Here is a 19919-nt window from a genome sequence, read left to right as displayed (position 1 = left end):
AAATTTGTAGATAAAATTATAAATCCAAATTATTATGTCATAATTATTTTATTTACGTTTTTTTATTTTCCAAAGGAAATTTAAATTCAATTTTAAGTGTTTTTAGCTACAGTCTAGACATGATAAAAGAGTGAAAATAAAAAAATATATTTTAATAATTATATATTTTAGGTTAATTGGAAATATAGATTGTTTTTTTTTATTTTCATTTTTATATGAGATTTTTTGGGATTACATTTTTAATAATCGACAAAAATGAAAGGACAGATTTGTTAAAGTACAAATTGAGATTTTGTAGATGCCTTAACTTTTTCATATTCTATATTAATTTTTAGTACTTTTTTATTACTTTTCATTCATTCAAAATTATAGCTTATCGTGTTAATCGAAATGTTCAAAAAATAATATAAATAACACTAAAATTAAAGCGTATTAAACTCCATACCATGCTCTTGGCTTAAAAAAAAAAAAAAAAAAAAAACCCTTTGGTTAAAACTAAAAAAGTTCAAAAAAAATTTGAATTTTCAAAAGAAATTAGGTTGGGTAATTTGGGTTTTATAAGTATTTTGATTATTATTTCGGTTTAAATAAATAAAATAATTTATTTCAATTTTAAATACTTAAATTGAATAAATTAAAATATTTGATTTAATATAAAATAAATAATTAAAAATTTATATGTGATATACGTATACCTAATAATATGATATAAGTATATTTAATGTGAAAAATGAAAACTAAAACTAACTAAACTCAACAAAATCGATCAAAACCGATTATTTTAATTCGATTCAATTTTTTTTATTTCTCTTATATATATTAATTGATTAAATTTTTGTAATAAATTAAATAAATTATTTAATTTTTACAATCGAATTAATCAAATCAATCATTTATTCAACCCTACTCAATATCAACATAAAGTCAGGATCAATTTAAGACGAAGGTACATTTACCCATACTCCTTTAAATGCAAGCATCTGATGAGGATCGAGAGTGACAACCAAACAAAACAAAGTGTTGTATGATAGCAACAATTAACGTAACCAAAATTTTAGGATAATTTTAAGGGATAATGCACTGAACGAGGCTCTTTAATCCAATGTGAAAATTAATAAATATAAATGGATAACGCATGTTATAAAAGGATAGCCTCTTATTTTAGAGGATAAATATAAATGGATAATGCATTGGATAAGGCTAATTAAGGTAATAACAATAATAATAGAAGAAAAGTTTCCTCATAATCATATCACTGTTGATAAGATTTAACAATTTTGCTTTGAACACCTATGAATAATTGATTGAGATTTGTTTCCTCGTGATAGAAACCTAAATTCCCATGTTTTTCAAGTGGTTTTTATTTTTTTTATATTTCGAAAGTGATTTTAATTACAATTGCAATTTGCAAATTGTAATTTCTATAGTGAAACTCAGGCTTCTGCCGACTTAGCTTTGGAAACGATAAACACATGCGTGATTTTTCATTTCAATGGACATGTCAATTCCAAGATTTGCATCAAAAAAATTTTTTTTTGTTAAATTTGATTTCAAATGACTGATCATAATTATTGCTTTATTTTTTAATTTGAAGTTATAAATTAAAAAATTACAATATTAATCAAAATCATGATCAAATATCATATTTTAATAAAAAAATTTATTAAATTATATCAAATAAACAAATCAATTAAAAAATCAACACATAACTAATTAAATCAAATTCGCACATTAAAAAACTTGAATTTTAAATCTCGAAAAATTTTTACCTCTTTCCTACTATTAAAACAAAATTTCATTGGCAATTATTACTTTACTTCTAAAACTGAACCATGTGGTGCAATTTATATTGGTTAAATCAAATTTCCTCTCTATAATTTTTGTCAACTTCAACCCTATCAGTGGCCCAAAGAGAAAAAGACCTCAATTAGTGATGTTCTCGCCTTTGAATTTGTCATTCTTTTGATTGTACCGTTGACAGCTAAAAAAAAAAAAAAGTATAAAACCGGTGGCGGAGCCGCATTGACTCCGGAGTGGGCCATGGCCCACCCCCTAAAGAATTTTTATAATGTATATAATTTATAAGTTTTTTTCTTAAACAAGAAAAAAGCCCCCTTAAAAAAATAAAAAAATTGTTCTTTGTAATTATAAATATTTAGAATCTTAATATTTTAAAATCAAGTTTCATTATCAATGAATTTGTTTAGTTATACTCTAATTTATTTATTTGATTATTCAATTATATAATACTTAATTGTAATTATAATTTGTGTTTGTACTTTCAAAAAAATTTTAATTCTCAAAATTTAGTTAATTTGTGAAAAATATTAATTTTTATAGTTTCGTTCTCATTAAAAAATTAAAAAATAAATTTATTTGTTAAATATGACACATATGAAAAAGTAAAAACTATTCACAGAAGTTTAATAAAAAAATTTTTTTTAAAATGAGATTAATAAAATAAAAAAATACAGATCTTATCTTTAAAATTCTAAATCCAATTACCAAGTCACTATAATTATTGCAAAAAAAGGTATATTCTTGTCTTTTTAAATAGCCAATTACGTCGATGGTACAAAGGATGGTTATAACTTTTTTTATGGTAAGATCACTGTATCTTTGTCTTATGATTTTAAAGCCATTAATAATAAATTATAAGTTTTTTTAATTTTAAATATAAAAAAATTATCAATATTTATAAAAATAAAATTTAAATTTTATTAATTATATTGAGAGAAAATTTACTAAAATTTTTAAATTAATAATTTTTTTTATGAAAGAGCATCGTGCATAATTTTAAATAAAATTATTTGAGTTTTTTTTTTTATTTTAAGTAGTTATATTTTTTATTTCAATACTTAAATTTTTTTATATTTTTTATTTATGATTACATTATAAAATTATATATTTTACTTAAATTTTTTGTAACTTTTGATAAAATAATAACATATTATATATTTAGTAAAAATTTTCAAATTACAATCCTTATTTAGTTTAGCTCCCTAATTTAAAATCTTGGACCCGCCACTGGTATAAAACTATAGTGCTAACATGGATAAAAAGATTACTTAAACTCAAACATGAATTGCATTTAAACTAGCTTATTGGAAGTTTAAAATTTTTTATGAAGTTTTTAACGTACGCAAATGAGTTGGAATGCATATTGTGCGTTCATACCTGTATTTATAAAAGGAAAATCAATTTATATCGATATAAAATAAATTAACTTTTATATAGTTTTTATAATTTCATATACAATTATTATTTTAACAAATACATTGTTGGATTATTGTTTTAAAAATATAATTTATTCATAGCTATCATATCTGTAAAATTTTAAATTAATTCGATATTTAATTACATTGGTTGAGGGTAATAAAATTTTTTAATAAATATTCAGTGGGTGAAATTTTTTATTATCAAATAAATTGTTCAACATTTTTAATTAACATAAAATTTCACATAATTAATTTCAATAAAGCAAATAGTTAGATTAATAAAATATAAATTATGTCTATAGTAATTGATCTCTTCATAATAACATACTAAAAACCATATTGCAAAATTTAAAAATTTCATCATCAATGTATAAGATAAAGAAATTATGGCCCAATTTATTAAAAAAAGAAGAAGAAAGTATAGCACCTGATTTATGTAATAATCACAATCCACTAGATCATCTTCCTCTTGACTATGAAATAATTGTTTAAATTGATTTTCAATAGCTAGGAAATTTGAATATTACTCTATATAGATTTGATTCAATTTTATGTTTGATTTATTGATTAATTTATTTATTTAATTATTCAATGATTTTTTACCTATAGACGTAATATTTAATTATGATTTTAATTTTTTTTTGTTTTTGTAATTTTACTAAAAATGTAGTAATCACAATTAGGGGTATAAATGATACATTAGTACTCGCAAGCTACTCTGGTTCGATTCAAATAAAACTCGAATTCGGTTCGATTATTATCGAGTCGAGCTTGAGCTCGAATAGCTCGACTTATCGATCGAGTCAAATTCGAATATTTTTATATCAAACTCGAGTAACTCACGAGCTTAATCGAGTTTTTATATTTAATTTTTTTTATTATTTTAATTAATAAAATATCTCAAATTTGAGTTCGAGTTTGAGCACAAATAATCGAACTCTTATCGAATATAAGAATCGAGTTTATTTTAACATATTAAACGAGTGAGTTTCAGTAGCTCAATTTTGATTACGAATCGAGCTCAAACTAAGAAAATAAAACTCGATCGAGTTCGAGTTAAGTATCAAACCTTGAGTTGTGAGTCGAGTTCGAGCTCGAGCTTCTCATTGTATCGACTTGACTCGATTCAATTACATCTTTAATCACAACCATTATATGGATTTAAAGAAAACAAGAAGAAAAATAGATTATGAATAAGGAAAAAAAGGGAGGAAATAAAGAAAAGAAGGATATGTACCCTTTTTTTATTCATATTTTTGAAGAAAAAAGACACCATAAATGACTGGTGCAAACTAGTAAATCCTATATGAAGCTTTCTAATTTGTTAAAAATTATGATTTTTTTTCTTCTAAAACTTTAAGGCCAAAGCTCTAAATCCATGCATTTTGATATCTTAAATTCAAATTTCACCTTTGTTTTAGTTCTACTTTAGATTTGTTTCATTGATTTTTTATATAAGGTGTAATTTTTTTATCATGATTGCAATATTTAGTTGTACATGTAATTTTATTAAAAAAACAAAAGAACAAAAAATGAAACAGCTTAGAGAAAAAAAAAGGGGGGGAACATGTGAAATATGTGAATAAAAATGATCCCAATCCGATTTGAGGAGCATTGCTTTTGATTCCCGAAATCATTAAAAAATGTTTCTTAAAGTAATTATTATTTCTCATAGATAATCATTACAAGAAGTTGAGAAACCCCAAACTTATAATAATTGTAGCTAGAATTTAAACTTGATTTTACCTAAGAAATGGGGAAGACACATGAAATGGGTTTTCTTTTTCAAATATGCCCTTATATTATATTTTTCTTTTCAATCATAACTTCTAATATAAATTTAACGTATTATTATTTTTAAAATTTTTAATTTATTCTTAAATTTATTATCTTTATATTTACATGGCTATAGAAAATACTGTGTATAAACTCTTTAAAATCCACCAACTTTAACTATCATGATTTAATATCATATAAATTTATTTAAAAATCAATCAATTTAACATATTATTATTTGATTGAATTAAAATTGATCATTAATGAACTTAATAACACCTGCATGTATTTTTTTATATTTTTTAATAAGATTAAGATTTTTTTCTTTTCAAATAAGATAAATAAATCAATAATGACTTTTTTTTTATAAAAAATAAATATTATTATATGTAAATTCATATGAATGGTACACATCGATACTCCGATGCTTTTTTCTCTCAGAGTCATAATAAGTATGTTTTCAAAGCTCTTTTTAAAATTAAAATTGTATGTTTTTACGCAATTCTCATCAATTAATTGCTTTGATTCTACATATCTATTGTTTTTAACTAAATTTTTTTTTTTTGTGGAATAATCACCTTATGTATAATATCTTCACTCTCAATAATTACATACAAATCCATATAACATAAAAAAAAATAAGATGCTTGTGACATGCACATGTAAGATGAATCAAATCTTCATTGAATTTGATTTTTTCATTAAAAAAGATTCGTACATATTTTGCAATACTCCCTATAAATATTTTGTCGGTACGAAAAGTTTTTAATATTAATTGAGTTACCGATTCTCTAATGATCACTAAATATAATAATATAATGATGAAATAGAAATCACTTGGACATTCAAGTTAAAATGAAGATGTTTTAAGCTATTGGTTTAAAATAAATAAAATTAATTGTTAAATATATATTAAAAAAGTAATATTTTTAGTCCAATTAAAACATGGAGATATAAATTAATCAGTAGATTGGTTTATTAAAGTATTAATATATAAAAATTTTAAAATAACTAGAAATCTTATATAGGGGTAACTTGATTTGTAGTACTTCTTTTTTTTTTTAATTCTAAATAAGAAAGGGAATTTTCTACGTGAAAGTAAAATTGTAGAATGTTCTAAACATTTTCTTTTTTTTTTTCCTTAACGTTAAAGTTATGCTTATCTTATTAGATGATTGATACGAAGACGTTAATCATTGATTGCGTGACACTCCAATTGTTGGACAAAGGACAAGAATTCTTTCACATGTCAGTTTGTTTCTTACATTATTATTGCCTATTTTTTTAGGTTGGGGATTAGAGCTTCTTTTATACTAATCCACGTGTGACACGTCTGATTGGTTCTGTTTTAGTATCTCCAAGTCATACCAACGTGGCAAAAAGAGAAAATAAAAAAAAAAGTCATACTAACGGGGCAATTTTCCACATGCAAGTTTGAATTCCCCATGTGTTTCCCTCTTAGCATGGGACCCATCTCCAGAACATTCTTTCTGATTTGCCATATAACATATTTCTGTCAGTCCAAGTCAAATACCAACAACAGAATTGCAATTTTCATAAAGAAATAATATATAAATTAAATCTAAGTGTTTTCATATTTATAGGATATTTATGTCGTATTAAATAAATATAAAATATAAAATTATTATATTAAATATATAATTTTTTTATTTTCATCATTTTTATATAAAAATTTTTATTTAAATTTTAAATTTTATTATTTTTATAAATATAAAAAAACTTTGTTTCCGAATAATCTCGACTTCCCTGTACTTTTTGTCGAAGTCTTATCAAGTTTGTTTGTTAATAGGCATTTCAAAAAGCAACAAAATTGGATGGCTTTGATGATTGTATAGCCAATCGGTTTGGACCAAACATGCTAGTTTTGTTTCTGGTTGAATTTTGACTAAATGAGCACACATTGCTTGAATGATTCAGATTACTATATATTAACAAAGAATTCTGTGTAATTACCAACCATGAAATATTTTCGGATCATCGTATTAAACTCACCCAAAAATTTCTTTTTATATATATTTATTTATTCAAGATTTATTTTGATATTTGACATTATGAGTCCAACCCAATATAAGTGAGTCGAGGTCGATCACCCACTTTTTTTTTTGCTTTTTTTATTGAAAAAATATTTTACCTAACATTGAAATTCTCTGTCCCCAATTTCTTCTGTAAGTATTTTGATCTCAAATTCTCAATTATTCGTAGCGTTATTAATTTTTTTATAAAATCATCATAATAATATAATTATGAAGATAATTTTACTATGAAAATAATTTTAACATTTGTGATTTAAAATTTTTTTGTTTGATTAACAATTATTTTATTTTTATGAATTAAACTAAATATCAAATATTATTTTGTTTAAAAATATGAAAATAATCATGCATATTGTATTAGTTACATAAATTAATAATGTTAATATTATTTAAAAATAATATTATAAATATTTATAATATTTTTATTTATTTTATAATAAAATACAATTAAATTATTAAATTAATAAATTTATTTATTGATAGGTAAATTAGTTTTTATAATATAAATTATTTAAAAAATATTTGAATTAGAAAATAAATCTAATCTATAAAATTCATAATAAATAAAAACAAAAATTAAATTATATATAAATTATTAAAAAAATAAAAAACACAAAAATTATTTTTGAACTTATTACAATAATATTAATTTGAAAATATAATAAATTATAATATAAAATAATTATAATTTTAAGAGGAAACGTGTTTTTAATTCACATATTAAATTAATAATATTGGTTATTATTAATTTAACGTATTACTTTACTTCAATGATAAATGTTTCTTACTTTTTTTTATGAGAATTATATCATTTTCAAAGGTAATGATATAATCATTCTCAATGGTTCAAAATTATCACAATGTAGGATCATCGAGTATTTTACTTATATCACTCTCTTACAAATTTGAGGTATCTTTGGTGCTCAATGAGAGTAAAGAAGATAAAATAAACATTACGTCTATAAATTTTATCAATATATTGGATGGAATTTCTAGATTTTACCAACAAGTTAAAGGGATTGATTAATGTCTTAGTTAGTAGGTTATATTTATGATTATTAAATGATTTTTTTGGTTAATAATCATTAATTATTATAAATTAAACTAAAAATCAAATATTATTTTGTTTAAAAATACAAAAATAATTATATATATTATAATAGTTACATAAATTAATAATTTTAATATTGTTTAAAGATAATAATTTATAAAATATTTGTAATATTTTATTTATTTTATAATAAAATATAATTAAATTATTAAATTAATAAATATATTTATTGATAGATAAGTTAATTTTTACAATATAAATTATTTAAAAAATATTTGAATGAGAAAATAAATCTAATCTATTAAATTCATAATAAAGAAAAAACAAAAAATTAAATTATATATAAAATATTAAAAAATAAAAAAATAAAAATTATTTTTGAACTTATTACAATAATATTTGAAAATATAGAAAATTATAATATAAAATAATTATGATTTTAAGAGGAAATAAATTTTTAATTCATATATTAAATGGTAATATTAGTTATTATTAATTTTACATTTCACTTCATCTCAATGATAAAAGTTTTTCTTATTTTTGTATGAAAATTAGATCACTCTTTAAAATAATAATATAATCACTCTCGATGATCCAAGATCATTACCATGTAGAATCATCGAGTGCTTTTTAAACACAGTAATCTAATTACCTTGTGTAAATTATCATAATTTTTTGAGTGATTATCTTATACCAAAAATTACCTTAAGTAGTTTTGGGTATCTTTTGCAAGATTACCACAATAGTGTAATTATAGAAATAATCTTATTATCAAGCTGATCTTAACACTTGTGATTTGAAATCAATTTATTTGGTTAACAATGATTAATTCTTAGAAATTAAAAATCATTATGTTTGGTATTACAATTTTTTTTTTAACTTTATTAGGTAAAAGAAACATTCACATACTCTTTTTTCATCATCTTTATTCACCCACCTTGTATTTTTTCCTTTTTTTTTGTTCAATTAATGTTGATATTTTTCAGTTTTAGAGCTTATAATTTAATTGATTCATATAAATTTTTTTTTAAATCATATTCACCAGATCTAAAATTTAAATTACAACGTTTATATATATTTTTTTCTATTCTCACGTTACCATCTCCTTTGTATAAAAAAATGTAAATATTTTTTCACTCTATTTATTTCAAAACTCATGCCATCTCACATCTCAATATAAGTTGATGGTATAGCTATTAGCTAAGCAGGCAGGCCAGTAGCATTGCCTATTTAAGCGTTGGTAATGATCATATTACTTCTATAAAATTTATCACATATATTGGATGGAATTTCTAGATTTTACCAACAAGTTAAAAGGATTGATTAGTGTCTTAGTTAGTAGGATATATTTATGATTATTAATTGAAAAAATATCAAATTTATCATTGTCTTAGATCAAAAACTTGTATCTATCAAATCGGGCCAAAAATAAACATGATATTAATATTTTATATATTTATCTAAACTTGACTTGATTTAAAATTTAGATCTAAATTTATTAAATGGTATAACGAAGGCTCATCTAGGCTCATCTAAATAATTATTTTTCTACAAATAAAAACATAGTATTTTTAATTTAATTTTTAGTATTTTGTCTTTTTTATTAAAATTTAAAACATGAATCATTTAACATATTTTTTAATATTTATATTATAATATTATATATTTATCTTTTATAGAATATATAAATATAAAAATTCATTATTAGGCTGACTTGTTAACCATTGCAACTTAAAATTTAAACTTACGAAAGAAAAATGGATGAGAGTTAGAGATTGTCCCATCAAACATGCCAAAAATTTTGAGTAAAAATTAGATTAAAAAATTAAAAAAAAAATTTTTATTTATTAAACTTGTGATATTACAATCTCTGAAAACTTTTAAAACAAATAAAAATACTTTTATTTCTTTTCATGAAAAATCCGTTTCAAGAGCTGGCAAACTTGATCTTGAATGTTTGGTCTTAATGATTTGTATTTAAATACTTCAATTTCTCGAAAATTCTTGAACCTTCGATTTTTTCAAATTTTCAAAACTTAATTTTTGAAACTTTGGATAAATATAAGATCTTCAAAATCTTTTTTTCTCTTTCAAATCGTGAATTGTGTCAAATGATTTAGAGGAGCACCGATATATAGCGTCTGCATGGTAAGAGAGGTTATTTTAAGAGAATTCAACTTCTTTCATTTTATTTTAAAATAATCGATGCTTAATTAGTGATAAAAATTGATAATTTCATGAAATTTAATTAGATGACTCATAAACTTTTAAATTTTAATTGGTTAAAATTTGGATTTATTTTAAAATTATTTTTATTTAATTAAGAGATAAAGTAGATGATCGTAAATGAATTTTGATTGGTCAAGATCAATAGCAAAGAAATATATTTAATTAATTATAAAAATAATTATATAATTAAATTAAATAATATCATTTTCACATGGTGTCACTTGTAAATTTCTTAATTAATTAATTAAAGAAATTTCATTAAACATATGACAATTTGTAATTAGATAAAACTTTTTAGATAATATTTTTCTCCCTTAAAACCAATACGTTCAAGATTTTTAAGATAAAAAAAAAATCTTTGTTCAATCTTATTAGGTAATATGAGATTGAGGTCTTAATTTCAGTTGCTAATAAGATTAGAAAAACAAAACTATTCTTTAAAATTAAACATGTCAATTTATATATTTGTATCGTATTTATTTTATATTAAATATATATAAAATATAAAAATTATGATTAAAATATGTCATAGATTCTTGTATTTTTTTATTTTTAAAAATTTAATCCCTCTAATATTATATAAAGAAATTTAATTTTTATAGTATTATTTTTTAAAAAATTTCAGTTCAATCATTAAAATAATATTATATGAATTAAATTTATTAAAAATAATATTATAATGATTAATTTTTTTTAAATAATATTATAAAAATTAAATTCCTAAAAATAAAAAAGTACAGGATCATATAACATATTTTAATAAAAAAAATCATGTTTACATGTCAATAAAACATATTTCTTTATTTTTATAAAACTCACATAATTTTTTTATAAAATTTTAAATCATGTTATTTTTATATATTTTTTATATCACATTATCATGTTATATTTAAAATTATAAATTATTATAGCTACAAGTTAATTGGTTTCATTGATTAGTCTAAGCAGCTAGCCCCCTCCGAATCACAATGACGTCTAAATCTCTCCGTATCATCAGAATCTAATTCTTTATTTACCCAAAATGAAGGGATCCGGGTTACTTACTTTGTTTATTAATGAAGTTTAATTAGATAATAATAATAATAATAAAAAAAAACAATCTTCAACTTATCTTTATTGTCGCCTCTTCACGGTTCATCTCTGTACTACCAAACAAAGATTTTAAAAATCTTGACTAACATCTCGAACAAATCTTGGGCTAAACCCACTGGAAGGTAACCAACATCGTATTTAAATTTCTCACCAAGTCATACTCTCTTCATAAAATAAAAGCACGTACCAAGACAGAACCTATAAAAAAAAAAAAAAAACTTTGTAAGATATATAGCGATGTTTTAAATATTTTCTTGGCCCTAGGTTTTAAGAAAAAGGTAATATTATTTTATATTAATTAAGTAATTTATTATTAATTAATTAATTATAATTATAATGGAATTTACATATTATTTAATTAATTATAATTAATATTAATAATGCAAATAAATAATTAATAATAAATAAAATTCAATAATATTAAAATTAAAAAATAATATTATTTTAATTAATTGGTATTATTATTAATTTAATTAATTAAGTATTAAATCATTAATATTATTCTAACATTATTTAATATTTTTAATTGTTCAATAATATTATTTTTAATTCCTTATGAACTAGGAATTGCAATTCTGAGGAGAGTCAAGAATTGCTATCTTTATTTTCAAGCAATACACCATTTCTCGAATTAAAAAATTATCCTATAATTAGAATAGAATTGCAATTCCAACCAACCAAACATGTCGTTAAGTCTTCTTTCTTGAACTTGTTTTGTAACTTTGAAGCTTGGTGCAATAATCTTGGAATTTTGAAAGCTTAACTTTGCGGACTCTTCTCTATTGGATAATGCTTGGAACTTTGAAAGCCTAATTATTTGCAGTCGATTTGTTTTAGAGTCTTCAGTATTAGACTTTGCGGACTCTTCTTTATCCTGCTGAGTCCTCTCCATTGAACTGCTCTTGGAATTTTGAAGCCTCAAGTCTTCAGGCTCTTCTCTATTAAATAATTAACAAATGACGCATGAGAAATTGTTTAAGTTTCAAAAAGAAATCAAGTCATATAAACGTAAAAATTGATTTCGTTGACAACAAACAATAACTTGTTAAGATCTGGGGAGGACGTCTTATTATTTTATCAAACATAGAGCACACTTCCAGCAGTCCCGACTCTTTAGCAGCCAAAGGTGCTGATAATCGTCGTGGACTGCACCTTATTATAAGTACAAACCGTAGCATATAAAAGTTACATCAACAAACACACAACAATGAGGAACACCCTTTATTTCATCATCTTTATCAGAATCAATCTGTCCTTCCCAAACTTGGTAGATAGATGCTAGCTATTACTGTTTGCAGCAGCGATACATGTAATACATCTCCATTTCCTTGCCACATTCACAGCATTGTACCTTCCCTGGGATTTCCGAACTGATAAAAGGCAGTTTCAGTTGGACGCAGCTGTGCGGGATGTTCTGATCTTCCATGTAATAGTTAAGTCCTTCGAGAAAACCATGCTTCTTAGCATAGTTTTCCCAATCAGCGTATTTCCATATAATGTTCAGAGCTGTTTCTCCTTCCAACCTCACTATCACATCTGCTCCCTTACAGAACAAAGTCCATCCTCCTTCACTGCCATCGAAGGCAAGTATTTTCATAACCTCCTGCATAAAGGAATCATCTCTACTCAGTCCCTTGCCCTGCCTCATTTTTGTGTACAAGTACAACATGCTCTGCAGTCGAGCCCAGAAATGCCTCTCGGATTTCAGAACGCGCAAGTTGTGACTGTGCAGCTCTGCAGTCACCTTTCCGGTCCACTCCTTGGCGTTGTTCTTTCCCACGTAAACCATTTCTACAGTTACTCCAATCCTTGCAAGAACAACTTTTATTGCGGTAGTGAACTGCAGGATCCAGTCAATACTTCCACCACCGTACAAGCATATCAGTTTTCCTTCAATAATCTGACATAGTGCAAGGGGTCAATCAAATATAACAATACGAATCAAATGAATCAAATATTAAAAGAACTCATAGTACTACTAATTTAGACCATATATGCAAGCAAGTGATGGTGGATCATGTACCCATTTTCGTAACTCCGGATCAATCAGATCATCGATAAGGAAGTCAAGTCTCCAGCCATATCTGTTATGCCAGAGATTTTTCTCTTTCTCAGCAATGAAAGGAAAGGCCTCATTTCCCCACGTCCACAACAAGGGGAGTGCATTTTGGCATGTCACCTCACCTTCCGAAGTCAAGGACACCGCAATTGGATTCTTAATAAAATGCCAAACCTCCTTGATGTATTTAATGACTGCTGGTTCAAGAATGGCGGGCACATCAGTATACCATTTCATTGATGTTTTCAGTTCCAAAAACCTTTTCTTGTTGTAAAGCCCGTCCACAACTGGGAGCCATACGATTTCATAGCTCTCTGTCTTTTGGTACAACTCATTGAGAACTGTAATTTCTTCAAGGGAGATGTCAAGATCTGTTATGAGGAATAACACATGCTTGCTTCTCAGTTTCTCAATATCAACCTGTTTTAATTCAGAAGAAATTTAATGTTATACATTCAATTTGAAACACGGCTAGAAAATTACAAGGCATTTGGCAATTTGAAAGATCCCGGCCTTATTGGAAGACAAGAACCAACCTTATCGATACCATCGCGGCGAAGGAATCTGTCGAGAATTTTCACAATGTCTCCCCCTCCTGGTCTTTGCATAAGTATCAGCAGGGTTTTATAAGCATCTCCTATCTCCTTACCTGTGTCACGTTGTGGATTTCTTTAGATTATGATAAGGACTTCTTGGAAAGTAATAGTAAAAGGACTCACCGATATAGTCTTTGCATTGTTTTAAATGATGTTTAAGGATATCATAGATCTGACTGACATCATTTTCCAATTGAATTATCAATGTTTTCCCAGCCTCCGTGGTTAATGAAGTGTTCCTGCAATCAGACCATTGATTTGTAAATTCTTTTGATTGTGTTAGAAATATAACTGTTGCTAGCTTACTTGTTTCTCCAGCCTAAAAGGCTTGCAATTTGTACAACGCTGTTAATGGTCCAATATGTAGCTCGAATGATTTCCACCTTGGCTTCTGAGATTGGCTGGGTCTCTTTAGAAAAATACCAAGAGTGTAGCTTTGTCATGAACTTAGCGTTGCACTTTGCTAAATTCCTTATGGCCTGGACGAGTTTAGTGACTCCATCTCTCAGTGGGTTCAAACGTTCGATTTCTGGAACTTGCCTAAGGAAAGCCACAGATTTGGCAAGCGAATTGTTGTTGCCGCGCTGAAGAAGCAGCCAAAACTCCCCCAGATTCGCAGTAAAAGCAGCTAAGGCTAGCACCATTTTTGTGTTCCATGAATAGGTTTTAAGCGTTTCCAGCAGCTTTACTGTTGTTGCATGCGCATTTTCTCCTACAAGGCAATTGCATGATAACTACAAAATAGACTAACACAATGTTATATCATCACCGATCAAAGGAGTAAATTACACAAATACAATTCCCTAATTTTTTTGCAGTATTTCCTTTTTATAAGTTATAACATAAAAAAAATTCAAAATTTCCATCTATAATGTTTTAAATATGTTTCAAATCCATTCATCCATCAACACGCTGTTGCATTAAGGAAGAAATTTGTCACATTTATGTCTACTTAGGGTCCATTTTGATGACTGACATTAACTCTAATTCAAATCCATTCATCCATCAACACGCTGTTGATTAAAAACAATGCAATCCAAATGCAGCCTTAGATAAGTGGCCTATGTCAAGTGTCCAAATTTATCCATGTTTCATCCGCACTTTAATGGAATAGTGATATATAAGGATGAATATGGAATAAATTCAAAATTAAGTTTACAAAATATTAAAAGAAAACTAGGAAACGCTAATTTGTAAGGAGCGTATTTCAAAGGTGCTGTCTGACTCTTTGATGTAGATGATTAGGGTTGTTGGATCTTGTATAAGGGATCTTTCATTTGAGGAATAGTTAGGAATGCTATCAGCTTGTGATGCTTAAGTAGTCGTTGAAAAATTTGAAGGAGATGAAAAAGAAGAGGCTGATCTGTGACAGGATAAAGCTGGTTAGGGTCTTGTTTTGAAGGCTTGATTTGGTGATTCCAGTTTTAATTTGATGCAACTTGGTGACAAATGTGTTAGGCTTTATCTACTGCTTTCATGATCCTTTTGGTTTGGATGATATCAAATTCGAGGCTGGAAGGAAAGGTTATTTTAATGATGGGGAATCGATGTACTGGGTATGGCTTTTGGGTAAGAGTATGATGTTCTTTTGTTTAGCATGCAAGAGGCGGTAAGGTGAGGCTATTTTTTGTGTATTTGGCATCATCCTTCTTTGACTACTTTTATTGGTTCTGGATTCCATCTTTGGGTTTTAGGTGGCTTTGTATACTAGAGGATTTTCTTTTGGAAGTGCTGTCGTTAAGGCTAGTCATGTTGCTAGCTCTATCATTTTGGATATTAATAAAATCTATTTGGCTTAGCCAAAAAAAAAAAAAACACCAGTTAGTAGTAACATGACTGCACCAGCATTCAACAATGAACAGAGTCTAACATGACAAGGGGCCAGGCAAGAAAATAACCTCGCCAGAGACATTGAGAATATCAGCCAATATTGCTTCATGCATGCCATTATCAAAGGTAAGCAGGGTGGTGTTTTTCTTCAACGTAACCGTGCCTCCATGTGTACCCTACAACAACTCGAAAAAGCTTATCAACTAATATTGAAAGATCAACCATTATATATTTTAAAGATTTGCCCAAAACAATCAACTGAAGTAAATGCATAGTACTTTAACATTAAAAGCCAAAATAGGTAAAGAATTATAGCAATTAGCACGTACATTGATGACTCGGTCAACATCATGCAAAATTTTCTCCATGATGTGCATAATGGGCTGGAGATCAACTGCTCGGTCGTCATCTTTGACATGGGTTGCAAGAATTTCATTGAACAGATTGTCCGATGTCTTTGAGGACAGTGTGGTCAGTGTCTCCATATATTTGGGATGCGGTAATCAGGAGCTGTAGTGTATAAGCAGATAGCACTTTGCTTTGTTTCGGTTTGGGAATGCAAAGGCCTTTATAGATAGGGTGGAGGTGGACATCAACTGTGCATGAATTTTTTTATAAAAAAATTACTAAATTTGTTAAGAATTTTCAAGGACAAATCATACATTAGGTAAGGTATAATGACATCATTTAATGAAGTCATATTAAAAGATTTCATTAGAAAAAGTGAAAAGATTTTATTTGACAATTGAAGGATGCATCAAGGACTCATACTGTATCCAATCAAAAGTTCACTTATACGAGTTATCCAAATAGTGATAAGATTGAAGAGAATATGATTTTATGAAACTTTCACGTCATCATATATATACTTTTTTCATTTTTCATTCATACATGCACGTCAAACCTATTGATTTTTGCTGAAGTTCCAAGATATCTCCTAAAGAGAAGGCTTTAAAGAATTAAAGCTTTAAAGTTCCAAGGAAATCCAATAGAGAAGAGCCTGAAGACTCAAGGCTTGGAAATTCCCAGAGCTGTCCAATGGGGAGGACTCAGCAGGATAATGGTTTCAAATTAGTTCCAAGACAAGTCTAACACTGAAGACTCTAAAAGGAATCGACTCCAAAGAATTAGGCTTCCATAGTTCCAACCATTATCCAATAGAAAAGACTCCAAAAAATCAAGCTTTCAAAATTCCAAGATTGGTGTACTAAGCTTCAAATTAAGTTCTTGACAAGTCTAAAAAAGAAGACTTAATAGAATCAAGTCTCCAAAATTCTAAAGAAAACCCCAAACGAAGAAAGAGTTAATGCCACTGAATCGATAAGATGTAAATTCGATGCAAATCATTGTTGAGATTTATGACATGCTTTGATTATGTAGTGTGGGATAAGCTTCCTTCATCTAAACTTTTAACTAAAAAGAATGTTCAAGATCTGACTTATTGGTCTATATTTGAAAATTGTTTTATTAATAAATAACATATTATTATTTAATTTTAAGTTCAAAATATATTTTAATATATTAAACAATTAGTATAAAAATACTTTATAATATTTTAATAGTAAAATATTATGTGAATTGCCAGGTCATGTTACAAGATAGAGGTTAACTACTCAATTTATGATCTAATTATTGAGTGATTTTTAATTAAGAATTAAACATTTTGTTTGATTCAAATGAAGATATGTCGTTCTTAGAATATAACAAATTAGGATATTTTCTAATAGAATTGAGAATGTATACTACACGTGCCCTCAACTCATGTGTAAGAGTTGAATTATTTTGCTGATTTGGCAAACCAACGGTGTCTTTTTTTTCTGACGTAGCAATATTATTGTCCATATTTCCAAAATGATAAAAAAAATTAATTTAAAAGGTAATTTTGGAAAATTACAATTTAATTAATTTCTAAAAAAAAATTCTTTCTCTCTTATTTTCCTCTCTCCTCCATAAATTTTCCTTCCTTTGCCTTGCTCGTTTCTCTGAAGAAACAAAATATACTTATTTTCATGGCTAAAATATTTTTGGAGTTTTGTCTTTGAATGTTTACAAATGCATGTTGATTAAAGATAAAAAAGTGCTATTCTTTCTATCAAAAAGAAAAAAAAAAAAAAAAGGACAGATGGTGTTCAGAATATTAATGAAATATTTCAATGAGATTTGAGAAACAAAAAAAAATTTTCTCTTTTAAATTTTGTTTGAATTTTTTTTTTTTTGAAATTTTACGATTAAGAAAACTTAGAAGAATAACTAAAAAATAAATGAAAAGAAAACCTAGACGAAAGAAGAGATGTTGATAAGGGACAAAATATGGACTAGAAGTTTGAAAAGAAGGAAAATATTTTTTAAATTGAAAAAATGACACATCATTTTCATATGTTATATTTTTCAAATTTAACTGCAAATGTATATCAAGTTACATTTCCGTTTAAAATTTTTTTATATTACTATAAGTCAATAATATTTAATTTTTATTCATATAAAATAAAATATTTAATTTTGAACTAAATAAGCACATAAATATTTGATCTTAAATAAAACATTTAGCTCAAGATAAACTTAAGCTAACTATAAAAAATTAAAGATATAAATTTTTGATGTGTTTGATAATTCATTTTAATAAAAAAATTAAAAATCTTAAATAGCTAATTTTGTTCTTAATTCTTATAGGCATTTAGTTTTAACAAACCAAAATTTTATACATAAGTCAACTTTTGGTTCAAATTTTAGGATGAACTAGAAAGAGAAAATTTTGAAACTCTAACTCAAAAGTAAAAGTGTTAATGGGTCCGATTAAATGTGAGTTTTAATCATACTTAATATTAATAATTTATATATTTATTCTTGCTCAACTCGATCTAATATTTCATGTCTTAAATTTTTTAAAGTTTGGTCTAAATTAAAAAAAATAAATTTCAAACTTACTCATTAAACTTAATTTATATAATAAAAAATTTTAAAAAATAAAATAAAAAATTACATATATATACTTATATAATTATAATATTTTAATTATATATATTTTATTTGGATTGAACTGGGCTGAATTCAAGCTTTAATTCTTTTGTCTAAGGCCTGATCTCAACTTAAAAATTATATTCAAATCTGTTTAACAAATTTTAATTTATTGTTTAAACTCTTTTAAAATTTGAGTAAATCTTCGGATTTGAACGAATTATTAACCCTTAAAAAAATCTACCAAAAAGTCACTAATCCAAATTTTAGGATCAATTAAATATGTTAAGTTTAGTTTTATTTTTTTAATTGAAATATGTTAAGTTTGTTTTATTTTTTTAATTGAAATGGTCAAATATTGAACTTTAGTCATTGTTTAAAAAAATTTTAATCACCAAAACTAAAAATTTAATATTACATAAACTAAAAGCTCTTGTCATTGTACTTGGTTTGATTAAATTTTGTCATTGTACTTTTGTTTTTTTATGATTTTTGGGCCAAACAAACGAAAATGAAATATTTTGTAGAATATATATTTACAATAAGTTTTGAATAAAATAATAAATATGATGTTGATATTCCAAATGGAAAAAAGTATATAGATGGAGTTCCACGTTGGATTAAATTATTATTTTTTAATAAAATAAATATTTTTAAATAATAAATTTAAAATATTTTTAAAAACTAATTTTAAGTCATTTGCTCTATACCACTAATTATCTTTTCAAGCAATCGTAAAAAAAAGTAATTACAAAAAGGAAAAAAAAATAAAGAAAATACTAACTATACCTATTCACGTTTGCTGTTTTCTTTCATTACTTTTATATTATATCAATGTTAAATGTTGGGTTTAATTTCAAGTAACTAGAGAGCTTATCATGAAAAATATTTTTAGCTTATATATTCTAACCTATCTAATATATTAATTTTTTAGAGAATGGAGGAAGGAAAGGGTGTCCACGTGGCATCCAATCCTTCCTCCATTATCTTTTTCTTTAATTTTAATTTTATTTATTATTTATTTTATTATTTATATATTAATTTTGTAGAGAATGGAGG

The 19919-nt window shown here is 25.3% G+C and overlaps 1 protein-coding gene across 1 annotated transcript; it reads right to left on the bottom strand.

The window, feature by feature from the left end:
• Positions 1 to 12418: 12418 nt before the first annotated feature.
• Positions 12419 to 16573, bottom strand: LOC111295060 (protein SIEVE ELEMENT OCCLUSION B-like). Its single transcript, XM_022888413.2, has 7 exons — positions 16235 to 16573; positions 15974 to 16081; positions 14382 to 14809; positions 14199 to 14314; positions 14016 to 14128; positions 13444 to 13899; positions 12419 to 13320 (listed from the first exon to the last, which is right to left on the bottom strand). The coding sequence occupies exons 1-7, from the start codon at positions 16388 to 16390 to the stop codon at positions 12706 to 12708; spliced, it is 1992 nt and encodes a 663-aa protein (XP_022744148.2). The 5' UTR covers positions 16391 to 16573; the 3' UTR covers positions 12419 to 12705.
• Positions 16574 to 19919: the final 3346 nt, after the last annotated feature.

Source organism: Durio zibethinus, chromosome 14, assembly GCF_047325235.1.
Source record: "Durio zibethinus cultivar Kanyao isolate XHJ-2024 chromosome 14, ASM4732523v1, whole genome shotgun sequence".
Taxonomy (NCBI): Eukaryota; Viridiplantae; Streptophyta; class Magnoliopsida; order Malvales; family Malvaceae; genus Durio; species Durio zibethinus.
The sequence above is the reverse complement of the archived record's forward strand: the minus strand, read 5'-3'. Positions and strand labels throughout refer to the sequence as shown.